Source organism: Ctenopharyngodon idella, chromosome 3 (assembly GCF_019924925.1).
Source record: "Ctenopharyngodon idella isolate HZGC_01 chromosome 3, HZGC01, whole genome shotgun sequence".
Lineage (NCBI taxonomy): Eukaryota > Metazoa > Chordata > Actinopteri > Cypriniformes > Xenocyprididae > Ctenopharyngodon > Ctenopharyngodon idella.
Genome location: NC_067222.1, coordinates 50,012,680 through 50,040,419, shown reverse-complemented (window position 1 = coordinate 50,040,419; position 27,740 = coordinate 50,012,680). Strand labels below are relative to the sequence as shown.

General features: G+C 36.1%; 2 protein-coding genes and 1 long non-coding RNA gene across 3 annotated transcripts in view; 2 read left to right on the top strand and 1 right to left on the bottom strand.

Moving 5' to 3' along the window:
- The first annotated feature begins 1,343 nt into the window (after positions 1–1,343).
- On the top strand, positions 1,344–7,852 carry LOC127508835 (gastrula zinc finger protein XlCGF52.1-like). Its single transcript, XM_051887224.1, has 3 exons — positions 1,344–1,445; positions 2,816–3,008; positions 6,595–7,852. Exons 2-3 carry the CDS (start codon positions 2,816–2,818, stop codon positions 7,596–7,598), a joined length of 1,197 nt encoding a protein of 398 aa, XP_051743184.1. The 5' UTR covers positions 1,344–1,445; the 3' UTR covers positions 7,599–7,852.
- LOC127508826 (gastrula zinc finger protein XlCGF57.1-like) overlaps positions 1,408–27,740 on the top strand; it is a 102,308-nt gene continuing 75,975 nt past the window's right edge. The window contains exon 1 of the mRNA XM_051887203.1: positions 1,408–1,445. The gene's annotated coding sequence lies outside the window, so the exon portion shown is untranslated. The remainder of the gene's footprint in view (positions 1,446–27,740) is intronic.
- On the bottom strand, positions 12,547–18,003 carry LOC127509007 (uncharacterized). Its single transcript, XR_007929090.1, has 2 exons — positions 17,566–18,003; positions 12,547–14,862 (listed from the first exon to the last, which is right to left on the bottom strand). It is a non-coding gene; the product is annotated as an uncharacterized LOC127509007 (long non-coding RNA).

Here is a 27,740-nt window from a genome sequence, read left to right as displayed (position 1 = left end):
CATGTTGAACTTCCAGTGACCAGCATGAGAGAGCGAGAGCGATAACACCAAATTTAACACACCTGCTCCCCATTCACACCTGAGACCTTGTAACACTAATGAGTCACATGACACCGGGGAGAGAAAATGGCTAATTGGGCCCAATTTGGACATTTTCACTTAGGGGTGTACTCACTTTTGTGTCCAGCGGTTTAGACATTAATGGCTGAGTGTTGAGTTATTTTGAGGGGACAGCAAATTTACACTGTTATACAAGCTGTACACTCACTACTTTACATTGTATCAAAGTGTCATTTCTTCAGTGTTGTCACATGAAAAGATATAATAAAATATTTACAAAAATGTGAGGGGTGTACTCACTTCTGTGAGATACTGTACATTTACAACAAAATGGGTTGGCAATTTTATTTATTGTATTTTCCATTGCTGCTTACACAGTTAACAGATACAGGATGAGCCAATGAACAGTAATTTTTTAAATTTATTTTAAAAGCTTTAATTCTAAAATAGCAACACAAAGGAGGATTTATGGTGTAAACACAATACTCAAAAAAAAAAAAATCTCATTACGTTTATGTGATGTCAGTTCATAATTCATAGATATTAGTAGAGCGCTGACAAACAGCTTCATAAACAACACAATGTATTTTCCTGTATGTTTTTACAAAGGCTACACTAGTATTTTATTCACTGATGTTTTTTTCTTCCTGTTATTCTTCTACAAACAGGCCATTGCTTCTGTATTCATTTTAATTGACACTTTCCAAATTCTCAGTAAATGTATACACCTATGAAATATAGATATTTGGTGATTATTTCTTTTTCTTTCTTTTTGATTTTCTCTAAACAACAAACCTGACAACCACATAAAAGCACATAAGAGAACCAGAAGTCTCTTTTAAGAGCATCGCAGAATTTGAATCACTACATAGGCAGCAACTCACACAAATGACCCTTGACACTGAAGACTTTACTTGCTATTGATATAATTAAAATTACGTGAAAGATTAACCCTAACCCTAACTGTACCTTTTAGCAATCATTTTTGTATTGAATGAATTACATTTATACTTAATTTTGATTGCTTCTTTTATTATTATTATTATTATTTTTTTTTTTTTTACATATTTTATACTTATATTTAGACTCAAATTAACTTAACATTTTTTTTTTCATAACATTTTTCAACTTTCAGTTTGGACATGAATGAACGAACTCTGCTTTATGAACTCATACAACCTTTTTATGTGTGTTGTATCATATTTGTCACTGTTTTAATTTTAATAAAAAAAAGATTATAACGATTATATAAAAATAGATTTCTATGCACTTCTGTGATTGTAGGTCAATGCAGCGGGTGAACAGGACTTTTATTTTGGAGTAACGACATGACGTCATAAGACTGCGCCGCGCTCCTGCATCTGCTGTGATTCTGCTGAAGAAAGGTTTGTTTTATGAATTTAAGCTGTTTAAATCGCTAGAAATAGTTCAAGGTTTTAATCGGGGTTTTTTTTTTTTTTTTAAACAAGCGATGTGAAATTGGTTTATTTATTATTTAATGTAACATTTTAATGCTTTGTCTAAAATGCAATGAATGATATTTGTGTGAGTAAAGCTCATCCACTGATGAGAAACAGTAAACTGCGTCTCATTTCTCTCTATATATCATAAATCAGCTTATCATGAACACGAGTTCAGTCTCTGGCGAGTAATGATGGAGAAACTGAACTTTTCAACTCCGAGTCAATTGAATCAATTACTTTGAGAAATGATTCAGTGAATCACGACTCGTGCTGCTCAAACAGTGAACATAAACGAGAACAACAAACACTACACTGTAAAAAATGAATGTGATTTTAACAGTAAAATATTGTAAAAACGTTACGAAAAAAAAATGTAAATAGGTTAACAGCAAGTTCCAGTACTATATACAGGGAAAAACTGTAAAAGCTCTTACCAGACATTTTATGTAATTTTCACAGTAAAATGCTGTAAATTTTACAATTTTTAGAAGTAAAAAAGAACAAATCAATGTATAATTTACAGTCAAAAACTGTAAACTGATATTCCCACAATTCCCTGTGTGACACTCCATATTTGAAAGTATTTTGTTTAAAAAAATCATGTTTCTTAATAGTTTTTGTTATTAGTTATGTAAATTAGGGTTTTATGTTACATCTTCTGTTGTTTAATGAATGTTTATTGCATTATGTAAGTGTTGTGGGTTACCATGATGGTGTTTTGCGTTTGCGTGAATGACTCTTTGCACCCTCTTTACATTAGTATATACTTCAGCTCGTGGAAAAGCTGCTTGTGATGAACTCTGATTCTTCATGTGGCTTTCTCTTTTACCACCTGAATTATTATGGTGGCTGTCAGTATATGTTAAAGGTACAAAACAGATTTTATTAGTAGTGTGCATTGTTGAATTTACTTGTTTACATTCAAATTTTCTTGTTTGTAAACTACAGTTTTATACTGTAAAATTGACAGTTTGTTCTGTAAATGTGTTTACAGTTTTTTTCTGTATTTTTTACAAAATTATTCTGGCAACCACAGCTGCCAAAATTATTTTGTAAAAACTACGGAATATTTTTTACAGTGTAACTTACAAACGAACTGCTCATGTTTCCATCAAAGTGTAATCATTTACATATAATCTATAACTCATTAAATACCAAATGTAGCTCATAAATGCCTAAATATTAAGTGTTTATTAATTTGCAGCGTTAGTTTTGAGTTTGTTTTGTTTTGTTTTTTTGTCTTACCAGGTCATTTAAGACCATTAACTCTGTTAATTATTCTCTTCTTAAAGATGGCGTTTATTAAAGAGGAGACTGAAGACATAAAGATGGTGATTATTAAAGATGAGACTGAAGACATGAAGATTGAGTTTAATAAAGATGAGACTGAAGACATGAAGATTGAGTTTAATAAAGAGGAGTTTGAAGAAATAAAGATTGAAGAAACATTCAGTGTGAAACATGAAGATACTGAGGAACAAACAGGTTGGTTTTATTCTCACAGCTGAACTCAGTCATTTGATCATTATTAAAATGTCCAGCTCTACAGAAGTATAATTTTACAGAGAATAAATTGTCAAAAGTACACACTTTGGTACCATGTTGGTGCTGAAATTTAAAAATATCTCTGATTGGCCATTGTGTTGACGCACTCATCAGATATGCCTGTGATTGGCTACAATGATCAACACATGGCAGTGTTTAAAAGCACACAGAAGTGTTTGAATTTGAAAGCAGGAGCGTTTGAAAGCAGCCGTCTATCAGTGGACTGGTCCGCAATAGATGCCTGCTTTCAAACGCTCCTGTGTGTATCTGTGTAAGCGCTCGGTGAAGAGCTTCATTGATGATTATTTACCACGTTTTTACAGCGTTGATCATTGAAGCCAATCACAGACATATCCAATGAGCCGTGAACACAATGGCCAATCAGAAGTGTTTACGAATCCGCTCTACAGCGCTCAAAGTGTCTTTTATTTTTTTAAAAATGTTCTGTACCAACTAGGTACAGATGTCGGTACTTTTGACAACTCTATTGCAAACTTCTCCCCTCAGGTGAACCCCCACCTCTAATTTAAGCAGCTCCCGCTCCTACAAGACTAAGACTACATTCACACTGTCAGTCCAAATCCGATTATTTGCGTGTCCGATTGGAATCTGATCTAAAGTTTTTGGCGTCCACACTGTGTATCGCAGCTGTTCAGATCCGATTTGTTTATTCATGCCACTCTTTCGTTTTCTGGAAAATCTGCATTGGTTTCTATGGCAATGACATTGCATTGGTAGGCATAAGCCAAAAACAGCAACAACATCGGCAACAAGAAGGGTTTGCAATACAGATGTTGTCTTATGTACAACATGACATTGTGCAGCCGCATTGGACTCCTGCATCTTCTGAGACAGCGGCAGAACTGTAGGAGGCTGGTATGAGCGGCTTAATTCTGCGCTGTCGTCTCCGCCGGTCTCAAACATGTCTCCGTTATATTGTCATTTTCTGCTCGTCCGGCACTTTGCAACAACACAACCTTGTTTCTGCAGCGACTTTAAGCATGTTTCCTATAACAACGTCTGATGTGTACATTTTACGTGCTGTGAGAAAGTCACATAAACCATGTGAAATCCTATCAGAGCGGTCAGACTGAAACGGGTTTACAGAAATTAGATTTTTGAATAGGATTTCAAACCACATATGAATGTAGCTTGAAATTGATTTTTTCATAAATCGCATTTCATGTGATTTTTTTTTTTTTTTTTTTTTTTTTTTTTTGGCAATTCACACTTGCTAAATTTGATCAGATTTCAATCAGATATGCATAAAAATCAGATTTGAACTCACAGTGTGAACGTAGCCCAAGACTTTATTTATGCTAAATTACGAACAGATGTTTGATATCTTGATTGGTGTTTCCATGGTGTGGGATTTATTTGGGAAAAAAAGAGAAAGATTTAGATCACATTGGGGTTGTATGTTTAGTCATGGAGCTGATCAATTGTGGTTCATGGTCATTGTAAAAAAAAAAGGTCAAGGTACGCACATCCGATGTGTCTTTGGCAGGTGCAAGATCAAGTATTTACAGTATTTTCTGGAACATAAGTTGCATCTGACTACAAGTAGATTCCAAGCAATCGAGAGCTTAGAGAGTTACATTTAAAGTAGCTAGACAGATTCTGCCAGTATTGGGCACTCGTTCAATATAAACAATAATAGACATCCGAGTCCAAAAGCTTGCATGTTATACTTTTATACCTTATATATTCCTACACCTCTTCATGGGCTCAACGTTTCATTGAATAATGTTAAAAAGCTTTGATTTTTATGTTGATCAATAGGGATGCACAATACCATTTTTTTAAGGATCGAGTATGAGTACCGATATTTTTTTTCTGATACCCACTGATATACCGATACATTTATTTTTATTTTTTTTATTTTATTTTTTTGGTGATGTGGTGGTTTTCCAAGCACAACACAGTGTACATAACATACTACAGACTATTGTATGTAGGACAGTTTTTATTACTCTAATGAAAAAAGTAATAATATTTATGTGCTTGTCACAAACTTAAAGAACAAATTTTAGTGTCCAATAACCTTCAAAAGGCATAATTACAAAAGTCATAATAAAAAAACAAAATAAAAAACAAACAAACTTCGTCTTTTATTACATTTATATTCATTTAAAATATTTTGTTATTTGTCAGTCTTTAATGTTAATAAAACATTTAATTAGGCTACTGTCATTTTAAGACAGAATCCATAGATGTAATATACTGACACATATCCTGTTTTCAGCCACCTGTTTACGTCCACTAAAGCCTTAACCGACTGTATTTACGTGAAATACTCCACACGATGAACATTTGACAACTATGGACATTTGTGCATTTGACCATTCAGGTGCAAGGAGAACTGATCGCGCGCTGTCTGAGAGAACTGGGATCGTGAGCAAGAAAGAGAGAGAGCGCTTATGGTCCGTGTCATTCAGCGCGATTTGCATGCAGTTCGCAATGTGTGGGTTGTCATCATTAATTTGGAACTATTTCCACACCCCTGAGGCTGACATTGTTTCTGCTGCTGCCGCTGTTGTCTCTGTTTTATCGCTTGTTTCTGCTTCTTCGTCTGTGTTTTGATCTGTAGGTTTTGTACTGATTCAGATGAGTAACCAATGAAAACACGGACTGCTGGAAAATTCCGTCAATGGCGGGAAAGCGTGGTGTCATCAATTATAGAAAATGTCATCAATGTCAGGGAAAGATTTAACCACTTTCCTGGATGATATAGATTTTTGAAAGATGATTTTTTTAAAATTAAAATGTGTCTTAAAACAGAAATTAAGGGTGTACTCCCTCTAGGCGATCCGAACTGTGCCGAGCACTTTTGACCCTCTAAGTCTGGTTCGTATGACTAGTGTGATCGCTCTGTACCGTGCCCTGGCCCGCTTGAAGAGGCACGGTTGGATTATGCTCGGGCACGGTATGGATGTAGTGAGATCGATAACCACACCGGAATACGGAACAGCTTTTCATTTAATTTCATACATTCGAGTATATTTAGGTCTACAATGGATCCAGTTCTTACCTTATTGATGAACAGGAATTGTAGTTTGCTATTAAAGCTGCAGAATCCTCCATCAATGTCAGCTCTCTTCTAACAAGCTGATGATCTTAACCAGATGTGATAAATAAAGGAGACATATAAAATGTGCAGTGGTGGGTCCATTTGGACCAGGTTTGAAAACCACTGGTGTATTGAGTATAAGATCTATAGACAGGATGGTCAACTCTGGTCCTGGAGGGACACTATTCTACAAAGTTTAGCTCCATCCTTGATCCAAACACACCTGCAAAATTTAACCCAATCCCAAACCCAAAATGTAACCCTAAGTCTTCAGGACTGTTTGAAAATTACAGGCAGATGTATTTGATTAGGGATGAAACATTACTCTGCAAGACAGTGGCCCTCCAGGACCAAAGCTGCCCATCCCTAGTATCCATAGTAGAGTGTATAGATCATACATGTTGTTGGTTCTATGTATTAAATGTCTAAATTGTTTTATGTCTATTTTTGCCCTAGACCTAATGGCACTGAAAGAGGCGGGTCATGAACTTAATGAAAGGGAAGAAGAGAAAGAACATTATGATAAACATCATGATTTCATGACTGGGGAAAGAGCGACACAGACTAAAAAGACTTACTCACAAAAAAGAGCTCAAAAGACAGGAATTAAAAGTTATTTGACCTGCCAACAGTGTGGAAAGAGTTTTGATCATCGTCGAAACCTACAAGTCCACTTGAGAGTTCACACTACAGAGAGCCCCTTTAGTTGCCAACAGTGTGGCAAGAGTTTCACACTTAAAAAAAACCTTAAAGTCCACATGAGAATTCATACTGGAGAAAAGCCTTACACCTGCCAACAGTGTGGACAGAGTTTTAGTCAAAAAGGAAGCCTTATAGTCCACATGAGAGTTCACACTGGAGAGAAACCTTTCACCTGCCAGCAATGTGGACAGAGTTTCAGTAAAAAAGGAAGACTTACAGTCCACATGAGAATTCATACTGGAGAAAAGCCTTACTCCTGCAAACAATGTGGAAAGAGTTTCACACTTAAAGAAACCCTTAAAGTCCACATGAGAATTCACACTGGAGAAAAGCCTTATACCTGCCAAGAGTGTGGACAGAGTTTCAGTCAAAAAGGAAGCCTTATAGCCCACATGAGAATTCACACTGGAGAGAGCCCATTTGCCTGCCAACAGTGTGGAAAGAGTTTCAGTGGAAAAGGAAAATTTGAAATCCACATGAGAATTCACACTGGAGAAAAGCCGTATACCTGCAAACAATGTGGAAAGAGTTTCACACATAAAGGAAGCCTTAAAGTCCACATGAGAGTTCACACTGGAGAAAAGCCTTACACCTGCCAACAGTGTGGACAAAGTTTCAGTCGAAAAGGAAGCCTTAAAGTCCACATGAGAACTCACACTGGAGAGAAACCTTTCACTTGCCAACAGTGTGGACAGAGTTTCAGTCGAAAAGGAAGCCTTAAAGTCCACATGAGAATTCACAGTAGAGAAAAGCCTTAGACCTTCACTCTGTGCGGGAATGGCTTCACACGGGAACCAAGCCTTAGGGAACACATGAACATTCACACTGGAGAGAAGCCATTCATATGTGGTCAGTGTGGAAAGAGTTTCAGATTTAAAGGTAACCTTAAGTGCCACATGAGGATTCACTCGAAAGAGAACTGTTTTAGAAGTCGTCACTGTGGAAAGAGCAGAGGTGTAAAGAGTACATGAAAACATTCTTGAATAAAAGTACAGATACCTTACAGTAAAAATGACTCCATTACAAGTTACAAGTCACCAATTCTAATACAACTTGACTGAAGTACTGAAGTATTTTACTCATGCTGAATGTAGACTCAAAGATCTACTAGTCCTCAACACCGGAGAGAAATGCCAGTGAAAATAAGAAACAATTGATTTGATTGATCAGAAATCATGTTTATTTTCTAAAATTATTTTCAAAGTCGACAAAACAGACTCTCAAAAGTCTACAAGTCTCAGTTGAGCTCAAGCGCACAAAAACGCCATAAGTAAACCCATATCCTTCATAAAGGTCTTGTCAATATAGTTGATAAATAAAATAATGTTAAGTAAAATTAAGTAGTCAAAGCACTGGATGTGCTGGTTTTAGCCTCATCACTGGTGCAGTCATGACCTCATCTCATATATGAAACACCTGCGATTCAGCAACTACCTGCTCATGCACTCGCATTCATGTAAAGGAGCCTTGTTGACAAGTTTGGGTGAGTAAAGGCAAAACGCACAAGATATAGTATCTTCAATGCCTTTATATCAAGGCTGGGGAACATTGATCCTGGAGGGCCATTGTCCTGCAGAGTTTAGCTCCAACCCTAATTAAACACACCTGAAGCTAATCAAGGTCTTCAGGATTACTAAAGTTACAGGCAGGTAAGTGTTTTTTTCAGGGTTGGAGCTAAACTCTGCAGCATAACGGCCCTCCAGGAACAAACTGCTGCAGAAAAAGTTAGGTGCCATAATTACTGTACATTTACTCAAATACTTGACACCACTAGGAAACCATCAGCACAATGCCCAAATAAAGTACCTCAAAACTGCAATCAATTGAAGTGTTTCTAGTATACTGTGTATATCTTTCCAGAAACATCTGATGTTAGGGCAGTGCCAAAATATATGGAAGTGGTCGGCATCTTGAGAACCACACTGTCTCCAACAATTAACGCTACCAAAAAAAATTTTTTTTTCTGTTTAGGAGTAATAAAAGAACGGATAATGTTTCTCCAGCAAAATCCTTTCCAGTATAAGTTTACATATTTTTTTCCCAATCCTCAGTTGTTATTTCCAAACTGGTTTCCTTCTCCCTTCTCTCCTCAATATACACTATATTGCCAAAACACACCCCTCCAAATCATTGAATTCAGGTGCTCCAATCACTTCCATGGCCACAGGTGTATAAAATCAAGCACCTAGGCATGCAGACTGCTTCTACAAACATTTGTGAAAGAATGGGTCGCTCTCAGGAGCTCAGTGAATTCAAGCATGGTACTGTGATACGTTGCCACCTGTGCAATAAGTCCATTCGTGAAATTTCCTCACTACTAAATATTCCACGGTCAACTGTTAGTGGTATCATAACAAGGTGGAAGCAGTTGGGAAAAACAGCAACTCAGTCACAAAGTGGTAGGCCACATAAAATCACAGAGCGGGGTCAGCGCATGCTGAGGCGCACAGTGCGCAGAAATCGCCAAATTTCTGCAGAGTCAATAGCTACAGACCTCCAAACTTTTTGTGGCCTTCAGATTAGCTCAAGAACAGTGCGTAGAGAGCTTCATGGAATGGGTTTCCATGGCTGAGCAGCTGCATCCAAGCCTTACATCACCAAGAGCAATGCAAAGCGTCTGAAGCAGTGGTGTAAAGCACGCCACCACTGGACTCTAGAGCAGTGGAGACGTGTTCTCTGGAGTGACGAATCACGCTTCTCTGTCTGGCAATCTGATGGACGAGTCTGGGTTTGGCGGTTGCCAGGAGAACGGTACTTGCCTGACTTCATTGTGCCAAGTGTAATGTTTGGTGGAGGGGGGATTATGGTATGGGGTTGTTTTTCAGGGGTTGGGCTTAGTTGCCCCTTAGTTACAGTGAAAGGAACTCTTAATGCTTCAGCATACCAAGACATTTTGGACAATTTCATGCTCCCAACTTTGTGGGAACAGTTTGGGGATGGACCCTTCCTGTTCCAACATGACTGCGCACTAGTGCACAAAGCAAGGTCCATAAAGACATGGATGAGCGAGTTTGGTGTGGAGGAGCTTGACTGGCCTGCACAGAGTCCTGACCTCAACCAGACTGAACACCTTTGGGATGAGTTAGAGCGGAGACTGCGAGCCAGGCCTTCTCGCCAACATCACTGCCTGACCTCACAAATGCGCTTCTAGAAGAATGGTCAAAAATTCCCATGAACTCCTAAACCTTGTGGAAAGCCTTCCCAGAAAACTTGAAGCGGTAATAGCAGCAAAGGGTGGGCCAACTCCATATTAAACCCTACGAATTAAGAATGTCAGGGATGTCATTAAAGTTCATGTGCACGTAAAGGCAGGGCTCCCAAAACTTTTGGCAATATAGTGTATATTATGTACATATCTAATATATGTTATATATTATGTACTAATATATATTAAGTAACATTTCAGGGGAAAAACACTCTTGATGTGTTTAAATATGCAGGTTAGCTTATTTTGGTTAATTTATAAGAAATCTACAGATGCAAACAGACGGAGGGTAGTAGGCTTAAAACAAACAACTTCCAAAATACACATTTAGATGGTTTTTTTCCATTAGAGTAAAAGAAGACATGGAAGCAAAAATAGACCAGAATCTTAAAATTGTCCACTACATGAAAGAAGTATTCCAAAAACAACAAAAGAATTAAAACGATTTATTGATTTATGCAAAATAAATTATTAGTGAAGCTATATCCCTCCCCTTGGTGCAGTCATTTATTATGCCAGTGGGACACTTCGGGCTTAAGGGGTTAAGGAAGAACAGTTACTTGTGTGTTTTGCAATGTATATGTATAAATTGTTCTTACCCATTGGTCAGTTTAGCCTTTTTGCCTATGCTTCTCTCCACATGAAGGACAGAGCTGTGGAAGGTCATCTACAATATGTAGATGAAGTCACCTTGCCCAGAAAAATGTATAAATAAAGGTAATTTAGGCTATGAAAATGTGAAAAAAATTCTCTCACAAGTTTCTCTTAAAAGCCTTTTTGCAATTTCCATGCAGATTAAAACAACGCCTACCTCATTTGAACAAAACTTTATTTCTTCCTCCATAAGAAGAAGCTCTGCAAGCTGATGTGAGCAGTTATGTCATACATGTATTATGTTTTATCAAGAAAGACTGTAAAATTCATAAATTTACACTCCCCTCTAAAAGTACTGGATCAGTGAGGCCAATTCCTTTATTTTTGCTGTAGACTGAAAACATTTGGGTATGAGACAAGAGATCAGCATTTCAGCTTTTATTTCCAGGTATTTACATCTGGATCTGATACAAAACTTAGAAGATAGCATCTTTTGTTTGAATCCACCCCATTGCTCCTGTGACAAAGTATTGGAACATGTGACTAACAGGTGTGTTTTGTTGCCCTGGTGTGTCCTATTACATTGATTATTCAAACAATAATTAGCACTGAATGTCTGCACTCAGTTTCAGATTTGGGTTTTACTTGCACAGACTACATTTATAGTTAGACGTGTAACCAACATGAAAACCAGAGAAATTAAACATTGAATTAGTTGAACCAATGGCTTCACAAACTGATTCAGTGGATCGCTCAAAACGCCACACGTTGGCGACGCCTGCTGGTCAAAACTGGGTAAATGGAATGAAAACTCAGCTCAAACATGCAGAACCACAGCTTATACAAACAAATTCCAGATGTTGTATTGAAAGTTTAATCTATTAAATAAAAAAAACAAATAACTGAATGTCATTAACTATGAAGTTTCTGTATAATGTGTTCTTTATTCATTTTCAGGGCTTGTTTTGTTTGTTTTATAGAGAGCTGGTTAATCAGGCCAATAAGAGACTATTAACTACAGCTCTTTCTTTTTATTATACAAATGTGTCATTCAGATCTCTACAAGTTAATAAAACTGGTCTGAGATCAGGTACAAACCATATAGACACTGGATGATGGTTCAGAGATATTTCCATTTTGGATGCTAATTGTCGTAAAACACCAAAGAAGAAAAAACAATTTTACTATTGTGACATTTTTATGAGCGAAGCAGAAAGTTTTCCTGAATTCAGTTTCAGTAGTATTTTGTTTTATTTGAAAGTACAGAATCAATCACAAAAAATAGAACACTAAAATCAAACAAAAAAGCATTTAATTTGATCAGTTATATATTCATAGTGAAGTGTCAAACACATTGCAACATCTAGATTAGTCCACATTCAGCTAAGTAACATTCAAAAATCAAATAACAAAACAAACCAATAAATCATTTAATTCATGGGGATGAAAACAGAAACTAGCCTAATTGTGAAGCCTCTTTAATGGATGTCAACGTATTTATATTATCTTAGTCGCTTTTTGTAGAGATTCTCTATCTCTTGTTGGTTCTTCAAGTAGAAGGGTCCTGCACCCTCTAGTTTTGCCTCACACAGAATGAATTTTTTCTCAACACCCTCAATTTTGTCTCACACTGGCAGCGCATATGTGTTAGCTGAACCTCTGCTCAGAAATTTCATCACGTAGTGTTCTCCCTCAGGGGGTCTGGACACATTAATGGGTCTTCCAATATAATAGGCTGGAGGTGAGGTGAACATGACTGCATAGTTTTCATCTGTTTGTATTAAGGATGGATCAGTTGAGACTTGAGCCTTTTCTGTGTCTGCCTCTGTTTTCTGATTCTGTGCTGTCTGTGTTTTCCTTGATTGTGGTTTCTTTGTCTTTTTTTTCTTCATTCCATCTTTGGAATGTTGTGTGTTTTTTATGTTTTCCTTCTCAGCTAGCCTGGTCATGGCTTCTTGAGATGTTACATTTTCGCTATACTTTAGTGTATTTATTCTCCGTTTTTTTGGCGCTTTCTTTTTTGTTTGGTGTAATGTGCTTCAAGAAAAAAATCCTTAAAGGTGCCCTAGAATTGAAAATTGAATTTACCTTGGCATAGTTGAATAATAAGAGTTCTATACATGGAAATGACATACAGTGAGTCTCAAACACCATTGTTTCCTCCTTCATATGTAAATTTGATTTGTGCAAAAGACCTCTGAAGAACAGGTGAATCTCAACATAACACCGACTGTGACGCAACAGTCAGGATCATTAATATGTACGCCTCCATCTTTTGCATATGCCAGCCCATGCTCAAAGCAAACCAGTATTAACGTCTGGAGCAGTACAGCCGAATCATCATAAGTTCTGCAGGTATTGTGAAGCAAGCAAGCAGTGACAATAGCGAAAATGGCAGATGGAGATGGTGATATTTGTAAATTGTCTTTTTAAATGTTTCGTTAGCATGTTGCTAATGTACTGTTAAATGTGGTTAAAGTTACCATTGTTTCTTACTGTATTCACGGAGACAAGAGCCATCGTTATTTTTATTATTAAACACTTGCAGTCTGTATAATTCATAAACACATCTTCATTCTTTAGAAATCTCTCCAACAGTGTAGCATTAGCCCCGTTAGCCACGGAGCATAGCCTACTATCAAACTCATTTAGAATCAAATGTAAACATCCATAAAAATAATTACCATACTTACGTGATCTGATATGCAGCATCAAGAACACTTTGTAAAGATCCATTTTGAGAGAGCTGTGTGAACTTTTGTTTATAAAATGTATTATGGAGTTGCGACTCTTGCCAGCTTGGGGGCGGGGAGCACGAGCATTTAAAGGGGACACGCACTAAATCGGCGCATATTTAATTACATCCCAAAATAGGCAGTTAAAACATTGTATAATAAAAAATCTATGGGGTATTTTGAGCTGAAACTTCACAGACACATTCTGGAGACACCTTAGACTTATATTACATCTTGTGAAATAGTGTTCTAGGGCACCTTTAATGCTAGAAGCAGAGTTGGTGCCCTTTGAAGTGCTTGCCTGAGCTACGTTAGTTATCTCTTGCAACATGGACGTTTTTTATGTTGAGAACGTTTGATCCATGGATTGTTTCCACACTCAGAACAATCTGAGACATGGAATCCACATGGAGTTCACTGGCAATGTCTGGAGTGGAGATACACTTCTGTTAGTCTGCAGACTTTTGGTGGTACTCTGATCAGTAGTGGGCTCTGGTGGTTGATGCAGTGTAGGAACACTCTCTGAAGAATCAGTGACTGCCTCTGCATATGGTGTATAGACCTCTGTTATTTGGCTTTTTACCCGATTTCGGTTACATGGAAAAATCCCAGTGGCTTCAAACTCACTTCTTAAGTTCTGGGATTTTAGAGATGTCTCCAATACCTCACTGATCTTTGCAGGTAAATCTTCTCTCCTGATCTTGTCCCTGGACACCCGTGCATGACACAACAGTTTCTTTCTCCACTGCCTTTTAACCTCTCAAAATACTGCCTTATCCAAAGGCTGAAGAATGTGAGTGAGTTGAGATGGAAGTCGCAGGAGTTTGACATTGTTTTCCTCTGCCATTTGAGCCAACTTGAGGGAGATGTGTGATGCATGGCCAATGAAAATGAGAATCCTTGGAAAGTTTGGGACTGAATACTTTGCAGACTCTGGCAAGAAAAGGTTTTTGAAGTAATCCTCTCTCCACCCATCCATGATGGGACACAGCATACCTGGCAGCTTCTACACCACCAACACACCAAGAGCTGTAGAGGTGTTTTGCCTTGTAGAATGTAAAGGGTGGCAAACTTTGACCTGCTGCATTGCCCGTAATGCACAGAGTTATCTGCTCTTTACCACTTCCCCCTGTGTTTTGGTGCAAGGACCCTCTCTGAGGCAGGATTGGTCATGAATCCAGTTTCATCCACATTGAATATGTTCTGTGGTTTATCACGCAACTGTGAGTCATCCATTGTTTTTTTTTGAGAACTTCATTAAACCAGTGGTCAAGAACGGCAGTGTCATTCATTGCCCTGGCCCTTGACTCAGAAAACTGCTCAGATTTTTTGACCGCCAACTCGGGATGGTCTCTCATAAATCTCTGGAACCACTTTCGGCCAGGCCTCCCAAGTATAAAAGGTGTATCCAGATCATTCACCTGCACATACTCTTGCAAAGAGTAAAAGATCAGATCTGGTAAATCCCCAGCCCCATTGGGAAAGGATCTACACAAAGAAGAAATTAAATTAATAAATAAATACATTCACACACAAATACAGTATATTCAGACATATTATCACTGGTCAGTACCTATTCTATAAACTGACGGTAACACTTTACAATACGTGTGCACTAATAAGCATTAATTCATGTTTATCTAATGCACCAAATACTGAATTAATGTATAACTCATGATTATCTAAGCTATTCATTAATGATTGCCACATTAGCAGAGTCATTGTGGATTAATTACCTAATAACTTATTTTATTAACTAATAGTGTTAATTAACTTGTTAATTACCACAGGTGTGCCAAAGCCTTGTATTTCAACTTCCAGGCAAAGCAGGTAAAGTAATATGCATTAATACATGATTAATTACTGCATTATTTGTGCAAATTCATGTGCAAATTACTACAATTACTAAATGATGAGTTAATAATAATGTGCCTCAACAAGTAAAGTCACAACATAATGATATATTCGCAAACCATAAGCTAATAATTAATTAATGACCATCACTGAAAAAAAGCCTTTAAAAGAGAGATGTAACCAAACAAGCTGTTGAAATCATCTTTTTAACTTTCAGCGGAACTTTAGAAGGCTCAGCTGACCAGCAAAGCCAAGACTCAATATATCTCAAATATATATGACTCGGCCTGAAGGACAGATGCAGTAATTGCACTCACTGTCTGTTTAGGCTTGTTAAGCACAAATCTGCTGAGCCTCTGTACAAATCACCACATGGTACACATTATGTTATCATTACTAACTTAATATTCAGTACAGATGCATGAAGTGTAAAACAAGATGAGCATAACCTTACAAAAAAAGAAAATGCAAATATCTTGGCTGCTAAACATTGCTTGGTTGCTGCATTTGATGCATTACTCTGCAGTTAGGCTCATCAATAGCATGATATTACAAAGTTGTGATTTTCGCAACAGCCCTATGTGGAGTATGTTTATGATTGATGGATGCAAACTTAGGGGTCCCCCATTCACTACCATTATAAAGCTTGGAAGAGCCAAGATATTTTACTATAACTTTGATTGCATTCGTATAAAAGAAGAAGATCATAATAGCCTAGGATGGCTTGAGGATGAGTAAATCATTTGATAATTTTGTTTTAACCAACACAAGATAATTAAAGGGTTAGTTCACCCAAAAATGAAAATTCTGTCATTTATTACTCACACTCATGCTGTTCCAGACCCGTAAGACCTTCGTTAATCTTCGGAATGCAAATTGAGATATTTTTGTTTAAATCCAATGGCTCCGTGAGGCCTGCATAGGCAGCAATGACATTTCCTCTCTCAAGATCCATAAAGGTGCTAAAAACATATTTAAATCAGTTCATGTAAGTACAGTAGTTCAATATTAATATTATAAAGCGACAAGAATATTTTTGGTGCGGCAAAAAAACCCCAAAATAACGAATTATTTAGTGATGGCCGATTTCAAAACACTGCTTCAGGAAGCTTCGGAGCATAATGAATCAGCAGTTCGGAGCTCCAAAGTCACGTGATTTCAGCAGTTTGGCGGTTTGACACGCGATCCGAATCATGATTCGACACGCTGATTCATTATGCTCTGAATCTTCCTGAAGCAGTGTTTTGAAATCGGCCATCGCTAGATAAGTTATTATTTTGATTTTTTTTGGCGCACCAAAAATATTCTCGTCGCTTTATAATATTAATATTGAACCACTGAGCTCACATGAACTGATTTAAATATGTTTTTAGTACATTAATGGATCTTGAGAGAGGAAATGTCATTGCTCCCTATGTAGGCCTCACGGAGCCATCGGATTTAAACAAAAATATCTTAATTTGTGTTCCGAAGATCAACAAAGGTCTTACGGGTGTAAAACGGCACGAGGGTGAGTAATTAATGACATTATTTTCATTTTTGGGTGAACTAACCCTTTAAGGCTACCCAAGATGTGTACCGGAAGTCAATGGAACGAAAAGTGTAGTGTGACCGCACCTTAAATTTCGTCATTTTTTTCAGACCGGAAACACAAGCTCGTGCGAAAAATTTCGCTGCGTTTCAAAGTTCGTTTGGTGAACTCTGACCTGCGAATTTGCATCACGTGACGACAGGCGACCAGTAAAAGATTGATTCGTCACGGCATGACCTCTATTTTTGCAGTAAAGTCGAGTAGGTTCTATATTTTTACATTTTCAAGTTTATGTTTTTCAGTTCCTTAAATTATGACACCAAAGAACAGCAGAGCATCAAACAAGCTTTAATCAGTAAAGTAATGCATCAGAATGTGTCTCATATTCGCTGGTTTTTGCTGTAGTGTAGAATCTAGACTCACTGAAACAGGAAGTAGAAGAGCAGAGGAGAGAAGAGAAGAGCAGGTGGAAGCTTGCCTTATACACTCCATCTAATCAAGATTATGAAGAAACTAGTATTAATTAATACCACCACCACTACTACTACTACTACTACTTCTACTATGCTTTTTTTTTGGATCAATTTCATCAGTTTTCTAAAAACAATAAAAACTCTCCTAAAGCACTGGACTAAGTCATAAGTTTCTCCTTTTCGCACTTTTTGAGCTTTACATTATTTTGACTACTAAAATTTGATATGCTCCTTTTGAACTATCATAGTATTTGAATTATTATAATAATCATTGTGGAAAAAGGCAACTGCTATAAATACATATAAATCACACAGTCAAATAAAGGCCAATACCTGCTGCATTGCAAAGATCAGTGTCACAGCAGTGGACAGACACTGTTCCTCCACCTGCCAGCTGTTGGGTCCCTGGTACACAATCCTTTGCACACCCTTTATTTGTGGCGGACACCTTAATGGTACCTGCAAAAAGGACAAACTTCGTAATTGTCATGAGCCGGGTTTGATTTTTCTCCTTTGTTCCCTCTGCCTTCATTGCCTATTGGATTCAGCTGTTTGTCATTACTGTCGACGTTTGCGCTGATTGCTCTCACACCTGTTGCACTTCTTCTCTGATTCTCTTTGCTATTTCTCCCTGCTCTTCCTCACGCTTCTTTGTCAGATGATTAACTTCTTGTTACTGCCGTTTTCTCTCTGCTTACAGTTAGATATCCTTATCCTTTGTTTGTGTGTGTCCGTCCTAGTTGTAGTCCCAGTCCCAGAAGCCGTCTTGTGATCCGTGTATATATATATATATATTATATATATATATTTCTACTTTAAACTGTGAGAGTAAATTTCCACATTCACACTGGACTTACCACCAGATATTTCCCTATACACCCACAACAACTTTTGAAACCATTGACAGCACTTTTTTTTTGTATGGCCATCACCATCACATAAACACATTTCCATCACATTTCATTCTTTTCATTTTCCTCTCTGTCTCTCACTGTGTGCGTTTAATTTTCAGTAATTTTCTTGTACCTGTCACTTTTTCATCAACAATATTTTCTAATTTGCCTAAATGTCAAAATTATTACAATAATAACTACACCATGAAAATATCTTTATAGAAAAATACTGAACATGTTATTGCATTATCATGAGTCATGTTTTCCCCTTATGAAAATTAACCAGAATTATACTACATATACCATGGTGAAACTGATTAATATTTGTGGTTACCCTGGACTGCCTATAGTAACCATGTTTTTATTAATATTATCATTTTTTTTATTTTTTAATAAAACAATGGTTACTTTTTGTAAAGGTTGTGTTGATGTCTGCAATATAGCTCGCTCTAAACCTATCATAAAATTGTGAATATTTGTCTTCTAAATTACCACAGTAACTTTACAATAGATTATGATGTAATTTAGCATAGGCCTACAGTATGAGTAATGATGGGTGCTAGCAGATCCATTTTTAGTAGATGACTTCTAACATTCAAAAGAAATTATGGTAACACTTTACATTAAGGTTCCCTTTGTAAAGGGTTTATAAAGGTGTTTGTTAACGAGTAATAAGTCATTTACAAATGCATTATAATCATTAATAATGCAGTTATAACTGCATGAATAAAAAGAGTGACTTTAATGCAATACCTGCCAAATAGTGAGCCGTTTTTAACTCACATGTTATAAATGCTTAATAAATGTATTTATTAACACTTATTTAACTGAAAACCAGATTCCTGGTTTATTTCAAGAAGCAGCAAAAATTGACTTTCATAATTAGACTGAAGGGTGTTGTATTTGTGGTTTTCTTATTAATATCTCATGACTGCCACTTTTCTTACTATGTTGCTTACCAGAAGTTTCTGTCTTGCCCATGATACTCCCCAAAAAGGTCATGATGCCTATCCACAGCAGTGTATAAAAACTGATTTCTTGTTTTTTAAAGATGAAATTCTAACTTTATTTTGAAAATAAAACATAAGATAATAACCATAACTTGATGAGATATTAATAATGAAAAATGTAATTCCAGTATTAGTTACCTGTAAACCTTAATGTAGGGTGGACACTTGTGAACCATTTATTAATGAGTTTTAAACATTAATAACCAGTGAAAGTTAACCTTAATGCAAAGTGGAAACCTGTGAATCATTTATTAATGAGTTATAAACATTAATAACCTGTGAAAATTAACCTTAATGTAAAGGGAACACATGTGAATCATGTATTTATTAATGTACACACAGAAAATAGTATTTTTTTCTGATGAAATATTTTATTTTTGATGCATGTATTAGTAAACACAACTTTAAACTTGAAGCAAAAAAAAGTTTAAACTTTTCTTTTACAGCTCCAAATTACAGTGCATGACCTCTCATGAAAAGTGGCTTATGCAAGTAAACTCAAATTAAAACATTCAGCGAAGCAATCAAGTATTCCAAAAAAGATAATAAGCATCACATCTATAAGCCAAACATATTTGATACAAGCTGAATAAAGGCATCTAAATATGTATTATTTTATTTAACAGTTTTGTAAATCATTAAATCAATGACCGAATGCACGTTACAGAACATTAGCATATTAATATGCATTCAATAATTATTTTTGATATCATGATAAAGGCCACCATAACTTGAGTATTTGGCTTGGGCTTGCAGTACCAGCGCGGGAGCGGTTATTTGTTTAAAATAACTACAAACTAACACAGCGATTACTCATATAATATATAAACACTAGAAAAACGTAGTCTGCGATTTCACCTCAGTTAGCTTACCCATCAAATCAGTAAACACAAATTTTCATGTTGGAACAGTACTGTGTGATTTCTTCTCATGAAAAGTGGCGAGGCTTTATTGGATGCTCTCTAGCGCCAACTCCTGTCACACGCCAGAACACGCATGGTGATGAGAACCTGAAAGAGTATAATAAAGTATATAGCCTACTACTACTTATAATAATAATAATAAAAAGAATACATTGCTTATTATACATTGTCACATTTGGTTGTAAAGAGCAGTGAGGAAGCAGGAATTAGATGCAGCATTTTTTTTATTATGAAGATAACTGAACTAAAAAATGTAGGAGAACAAACTATAGTAAGCTATAGTTATAGAAAACTAGACGTGACAATAATATATTAGGCAATACTTTATATACTCTTTCAGGTCACATCACTCTTTCAGGGTTACATCACTAAGCATGCGTGTTCTGGCGTGTGACAGGAGTTGGCGCTAGTGAGCATCCAATAAAGCCTTGCCACTTTCATGAGAAGAAGTGGCGCAGTTACCAGTATTGTTCCGACATGCTCTGAAGTGAAATTTTGTGTTTAACGTTACTGATTTGATGGGTAAGCTAACTGAGGTGACATTGCAGACTATGTTTTTCAAGTGTTTATATTATAATCGCTGTGTTAGTTTGTATATTATATGTGTAATCGCTGTTTGTATTTATATTAAACAAATAACCACTCCGGCGCTCCCGCTTCTGTCACGTGCAGGTACCGTGTAGATGGCCAAATACTAAAGTTACAGTATCCTTTATCATGATATCAAGAATAATTATGAATTGCTTATTAATATTTAAAGAATAAAAAATGTCTTCTGTGTGTGCTTTAATAAATACATGATTCATGTGTGTTCACTTTACATTAAGGTTCACTTTCACGGGTTATTAATGTTTATAACTCATTAATAAATGGTTCACATGTGTTCACTTTACATTAAGGTTCACTTTCACGGGTTATTAATGTTTATAAGTCATTAAATGGTTCACAGGTTTTCACTTTACATTAAGGTTCACTTTCACAGGTTATTAATGTTCATAACTCATTAATAAATGGTTGACAGGTTTTCACTTTACATTAAGGTACACTTTCACAGTTTATTAATGTTTGTAACTCATTAATAAATGGTTCACATGTGTTCACTTTACATTAAGGTCCACTTTCACGGTTTATTGTTTATAACTCATTAATAAATGGTTCACAGGTATCCACTTTATATTAAGGTTCACTTTCACAGGTTATTAATGTTTATAACTCATTAATAAATGGTTCACAAGTGTCCACCCTACATTAGGGTTCACATATAACTAATACTGGGATTAAATTTTTTATTATTAATATCTCATCAAGTTATGGTTATTATCTTATGTTTTATTTTCAAAATAAAGTTGGAATTTCATCTTTAAAAAACAAGAAATCTGTTTTTATACACTGCTGTGGATAGGCATCATGACCTTTTTGAGTTAAATAAGTGTTAATAATTACATTTATTAAGCATTTATAACATGTGAGTTAAAAACGGCTCACTATTTGGCAGGTATTGCATGAAAGTCGCACTTTTTATTCATGCAGCTATAACTGCATTATTAATGATTTATAATGCATTTGTAAATGACTTATTACTCATTAACAAACACCTTTATAAACCCGTTACAAAGGGAACCTTAATGTAAAGTGTTACTGAAATTATATATATATATATATATAAAATGTTAGTCCTAAAGTACAGACAGAACTAAAAAAAAATAAAAAATATAGAAAACAACCATTAACATTCCACACACAGGTTGATCTGTATTATATAGGCCTATCAGTATCTCATAGAGAGAGAAAAAATGAAGAAAAAACAGCAATAGTTTTAATACATTTAGCGAAAACATCTAGGAGTGGGCAAATAGGTTTATTTTTTCCTCTATTTCTCCTTCCCTTCTTTTCCTTTCTTCCCTTTACCATTTTTCATTTTTACTTTGACTTTCTTTTCCCTCCCTCTTTTTCCCTCCTAAAGCATAAATGATTTTCTTTGTATGTCACAAGTGATATTTTGTATAAAATCAATCAACACACAGATCAGAGAAACTGACTCCTGATAGCATGAAAGCTCTAACCACATGCAAGAAGTAGCTTCAAGGATTTCTTGAAAGATTTTGAAATACAAAATATGAGTGAAAAAATTAAAGGTGCCCTAGAATTGAAAATTGAATTTACCTCGGCATAGTTAAATAATTAGAGTTCTGTACATGGAAATGACATACAGTGAGTCTCAAACACCATTGTTTCCTCCTCCTTATGTAAATTTGATTTGTGCAAAAGACCTCTAAAGAACAGGAGAATCTCAACATAACACCGACTGTGACACAACAGTCGGGATCATTAATATGTACGCCCCCAACATTTGCATATGCCAGCCCATGTTCAAGACATTAGACAAGCCAGTATTAACGTCTGGATCTGTGCACAGCTGAATCAACAGACTTTATGCAGGTAAGCAAGCAAGAACAATAGCGAAAAATGGCAGATGGAGCAATAATAACTGACATGATCCATGATATCATGATATTTTTAGTGATATTTGTAAATTGTCTTTCTAAATGTTTCGTTAGCATGTTGCTAATGTACCGTTAAATGTGGTTAAAGTTGCGATTGTTTCTTACTGTATTCACAGAGACAAGACTGTCGTTATTTTCATTATTAAACACTTGCAGTCTGTATAATTCATAAACACAACTTCATTCTTTATAAATCTCTCCAACAGTGTGTAATGTTAGCTTTAGCCCCGTTAGCCACGGAGCATAGGCTACTATCAAACTCATTCAGTATCAAATGTAAACATCCAAATAAATAATATACTTACATGATCTGATATGCTGCATGACGAACACTTTGTAAAGATCCATTTTGAGGGTTATATTAGCTGTGTGAACTTTGTTTATGCAATGTATTATAGAGTTGCGAGCTTGGGGGCGGGGAGCGCGAGCATTTAAAGGGGACACGCGCTGAATCGGCGTATTTATAATTATGCCCCAAAATAGGCAGTTAAAAAACTGAATAGGAAAAAAATCTATGGGGTATTTTGAGCTGAAACTTCACAGACACATTCAGGGGACACCTTAGACTTATAATACATTTTGTGAAAAAGCGTTCTAGGGCACCTTTAAATTTGTTTTAGTTTTTAGTTTAAAGAAGAAAAAAAAAATGGGTGTAGAGCACAAGGAGAAAAGTCCATGCTGCAGTCAAAGACTATTCACCTGTTACGTACAGAAGGGAGCGGAGACACTGGTAAGTGTAAACAGGGTTTATTGAAGTACAACAGAGCGTGCAGACAGAGTGCAGGTGAGTTGAAGCAGATGGATACGTTGACGGGACGTGATACTGGATCTGATACTTGTCTTTGTTTTCTCAGGGAGCGTGGATGCAGATCGACGTGGAGCAGACAAACACACTGGAACTCACAGAAGACGTGGAGACACAAGGGATCACAGAGGACGCTGGAGACAGGTAAGTAGGCATTAAAAGGAGTCCTGGAGGTAAGCATAACAGGTAGTATGCATTAACGAGACCGGACAGAGAGTGAGTGTTCAGGAGTGTGTTTTATGCTGCTGTGGTGATGAGTGCTAAATGAGCGTCAGGTGTGGCTGGTTAATACTCAGGAGAGGGAGTGCGTTGTGATTGGGTGAGTGTAGAGCCTGGCGTGTCTGTGACATCACCTGCACCTGCAGAGAAAATAATAATAAAGTTTAATTAAGGGAACAAAAAAAGAAGAAATTAGATATCAAGATAAACAAAAATAAAGGGAAAACATTAGAATCAGATAAAAGCAGTGGAGGAAATAAGTTAAGGAAATAACAATGGAATGCAAATATGTACAATAATATTTTGCATGTTTAAGAGGAGCACATCACATCTTGCGTGTTGATTGAAAGGGAAGTATTTTTGTCAAAAGCTTAATGTGCATGTCAAACATGGCAAGCGATACATTTCTATCAGATATCACGTTTGTGATTTGCATTATTTTAGCATGATGGATTTGAGAAAAGATGTGCCAGTGATTCAACTTGCTTTAACATTATTTTAATCATATAAATTATTATAAATATTATTTTAGTATTTTATATAAAAATAGATTTTAAAAATATTAAAGAATAAATGATTTCTTTGTATGTCACCAGTGATAGTTAACCTTAAAGCAATAAAAAAAAATAAAAAAAAATAAAGCAATCTACACAGATCAGAAAAATAGACACTTCAGAGTATGAAAGCTCTAACCACATGCAAGAACTAGTTGATTTGATTGAGAAACTTGTAGATTTCGTAAAAGATGGGGAATTACAAAGCAGGAGTGAATCCTAGATCTGCTGATAAAATTAAATTTGTTCGTTTTAGTTTAAACAAACTAAAATATGGGTGTAGAGCACTCACATTGAGTTGCACTTATATATTTATATACTTTACCCTCTTTACCTGTAGGGGGAGAACAAACATAAAAAAAATAATATGTTCATGTAATTTGACAGTTTTTTAACAATCACTAGGAAGTATTTCTCAATATCAACATGAAGTGGCATGATATCTTACGTTTTGGTGCACATGCTGCTGGGTTTTGTGGCACGTCAAGTGTTGTGTCAAAACTCTGGCAGGGTAATTACTTTTTTTGCATGTACAAACCCGATTCCAAAAAAGTTGGGACACTGTACAAATTGTGAATAAAAAAGGAATGCAATAATTTACAAATCTCATAAACTTATATTTTATTCACAATAGAATATAGATAACATATCAAATGTTGAAAGTGAGACATTTTGAAATGTCATGCCAAATATTGACTTATTTTGGATTTCATGAGAGCTACACATTCCAAAAAAGTTGGGACAGGTAGCAATAAGAGGCCGGAAAAGTTAAATGTACATATAAGAAACAGCTGGAGGACCAATTTGCAACTTATTAGGTCAATTGGCAACATGATTGGGTATAAAAAGAGCCTCTCAGAGTGGCAGTGTCTCTCAGAAGTCAAGATGGGCAGAGGATCACCAATTCCCCCAATGCTGTGGCGAAAAATAGTGGAGCAATATCAGAAAGGAGTTTCTCAGAGAAAAATTGCAAAGAGTTTAAAGTTATCATCATCTACAGTGCATAATATTGTCCAAAGATTCAGAGAATCTGGAACAATCTCTGTGCGTAAGGGTCAAGGCCGGAAAACCATACTGGATGCCCGTGATCTTCGGGCCCTTAGACGGCACTGCATCACATACAGGAATGCTACTGTAATGGAAATCACAACATGGGCTCAGGAATACTTCCAGAAAACATTGTTGGTGAACACAATCCACCGTGCCATTCGTTATTGCCGGCTAAAACTCTATAGGTCAAAAAATAAGCCATATCTAAACATGATTCAGAAGCGCAGGCGTTTTCTCTGGGCCAAGGCTCATTTAAAATGGACTGTGGCAAAGTGGAAAACTGTTCTGTGGTCAGACGAATCAAAATTTGAAGTTCTTTTTGGAAAACTGGGACGCCATGTCATCCGGACTAAAGAGGACAAGGACAACCCAAGTTGTTATCAGCGCTCAGTTCAGAAGCCTGCATCTCTGTTGGTATGGGGTTGCATGAGTGCGTGTGGCATGGGCAGCTTACACATCTGGAAAAGCACCATCAATGCTGAAAGGTATATCCAAGTTCTAGAACAACATATGCTCCCATCCAGACGTCATCTCTTTCAGGGAAGACCTTGCATTTTCCAACATGACAATGCCAGACCACATACTGCATCAATTACAACATCATGGCTGCGTAGAAGAAGGATCCGGGTACTGAAATGGCCAGCCTGCAGTCCAGATCTTTGACCCATAGAAAACATTTGCTGCATCATAAAGAGGAAGATGCGACAAAGAAGACCTAAGACAGTTGAGCAACTAGAAGCCTGTATTAGACAAGAATGGGACAACATTCCTATTCCTAAACTTGAGCAACTTGTCTCCTCAGTCCCCAGACGTTTGCAGACTGTTATAAAAAGAAGAGGGGATGCCACACAGTGGTAAACATGGCCTTGTCCCATCTTTTTTGAGATGTGTTGATGCCATGAAATTTAAAATCAACTTATTTTTTCCTTAAAATTATACATTTTCTCAGTTTAAACATTTGATATGTCATCTATGTTGTATTCTGAATAAAATATTGAAATTTGAAACTTCCACATCATTGCATTCTGTTTTTATTCACAATTTGTACAGTGTCTCAACTTTTTTGGAATCGGGTTTGTACTCTACATAAAAAAATATTTCATGTATTTTTGTAGAACAAAGAGAAGACTGCCTTAGAGAGTTATAGAAAGTCTTTTGTCAGAAGACCAAGAAACTGCTATAGTACTGTAATGAAATTAGGATAAAGGTGCGGATGATGCTGAATTTATTATTTATTTTTGTACTGTATTGTAATTGACAATATCTGCAATCTTTGTTGTTGATTATATATGTTTATTATGTTGTACTGTCAGACATTGATCTTCAAAATCATTCCTGAATCCCAATAAGAGGTTTTTATTACAGTGTTACGAATTGATCTTATTAGTGTACACTAGGCAGGAAAGTAATCTGTTTATTTGCAGGGTTTGTTTGTCATCTGAGGCCAAATTTTGATTCGGAAAAAATAGAAGGTTTTTACTAAAATATTTGATTTTGACGTGATCGTTTGAGGTTTGTTCAAGTTGGTGTAGTTCTGAGGGCATTCTGAGAAAATGGTGAATTTTTTTTTTTAAAGAATTGTGTGAGATTGAGGAAAAATTAATATCATTACACTGTAAAATATAATCCATTTAGACATACGTCTTGTCAGAAAACATTATTTATATATATTTATATGTTTATTTATATTTTTATTAACAGTTAATTATATATATTTATTATCATGGGGCCCTTGTCTCAACAAATGTATAAAAATTTCAAGCCTGGTCTCATTAGAAATACAAAAATGAAAAATCACATTAAACAAAATAATGTAACAGAAAACCTGATATAAAACAAATAAACACAGCATCTCAGTGTGAGAGTCGCCCTTGTTTTCTCTATAAAACAAATGTGATGTACACTTGTCACATGTGCTCTCTGTTCCACATTTAGGCCCAAATGCAAAAATATAACTCACACAGGGTGACATGACAAAGATAACCACAAAGAAAGATAAAATAACATTATACACACAGATTAGAGTGAAAATATAGACATTAAAGCAATAGTTAAAATAAAGATTAAAAAAAGATTATCAGGAGCCCAAAACCTTCTCCCTTGAATTAACAATAGGCTTGTTTGAGATGTGCCTAGCCTCGCCTGAAATGTAGCCGAGAGTAGGCGGCTGCAGTGAGGGGAGGAGTGAAAAAAGTGCAGGCAAGAAGGACAGTTCTCTCTTCTCGTAGTGGATCAGACACCTACGAGATCAAAGGCAGATATTGCGGGATTCACACTCGTGCGCTGTGTTGCTGATAAACTGGATGTAATTTAAGTTCTGTTGCTTTTATATGAAAATAAACATAATGAACAATACACCCAAAATACATGTTATTTATTTCCATTCGAAAGCTGTGTGTATCACTCATTTTAACTTTAATTATAGACATGTTTTTAGATATTTTTTTTTATAAATGACAACAATCACATAACCCACCGAGAGATCGCAGTGTCAGAGAGTTTGGGAATATTCACACATAATTTATACACATAAAAACATGGTATTAGAGT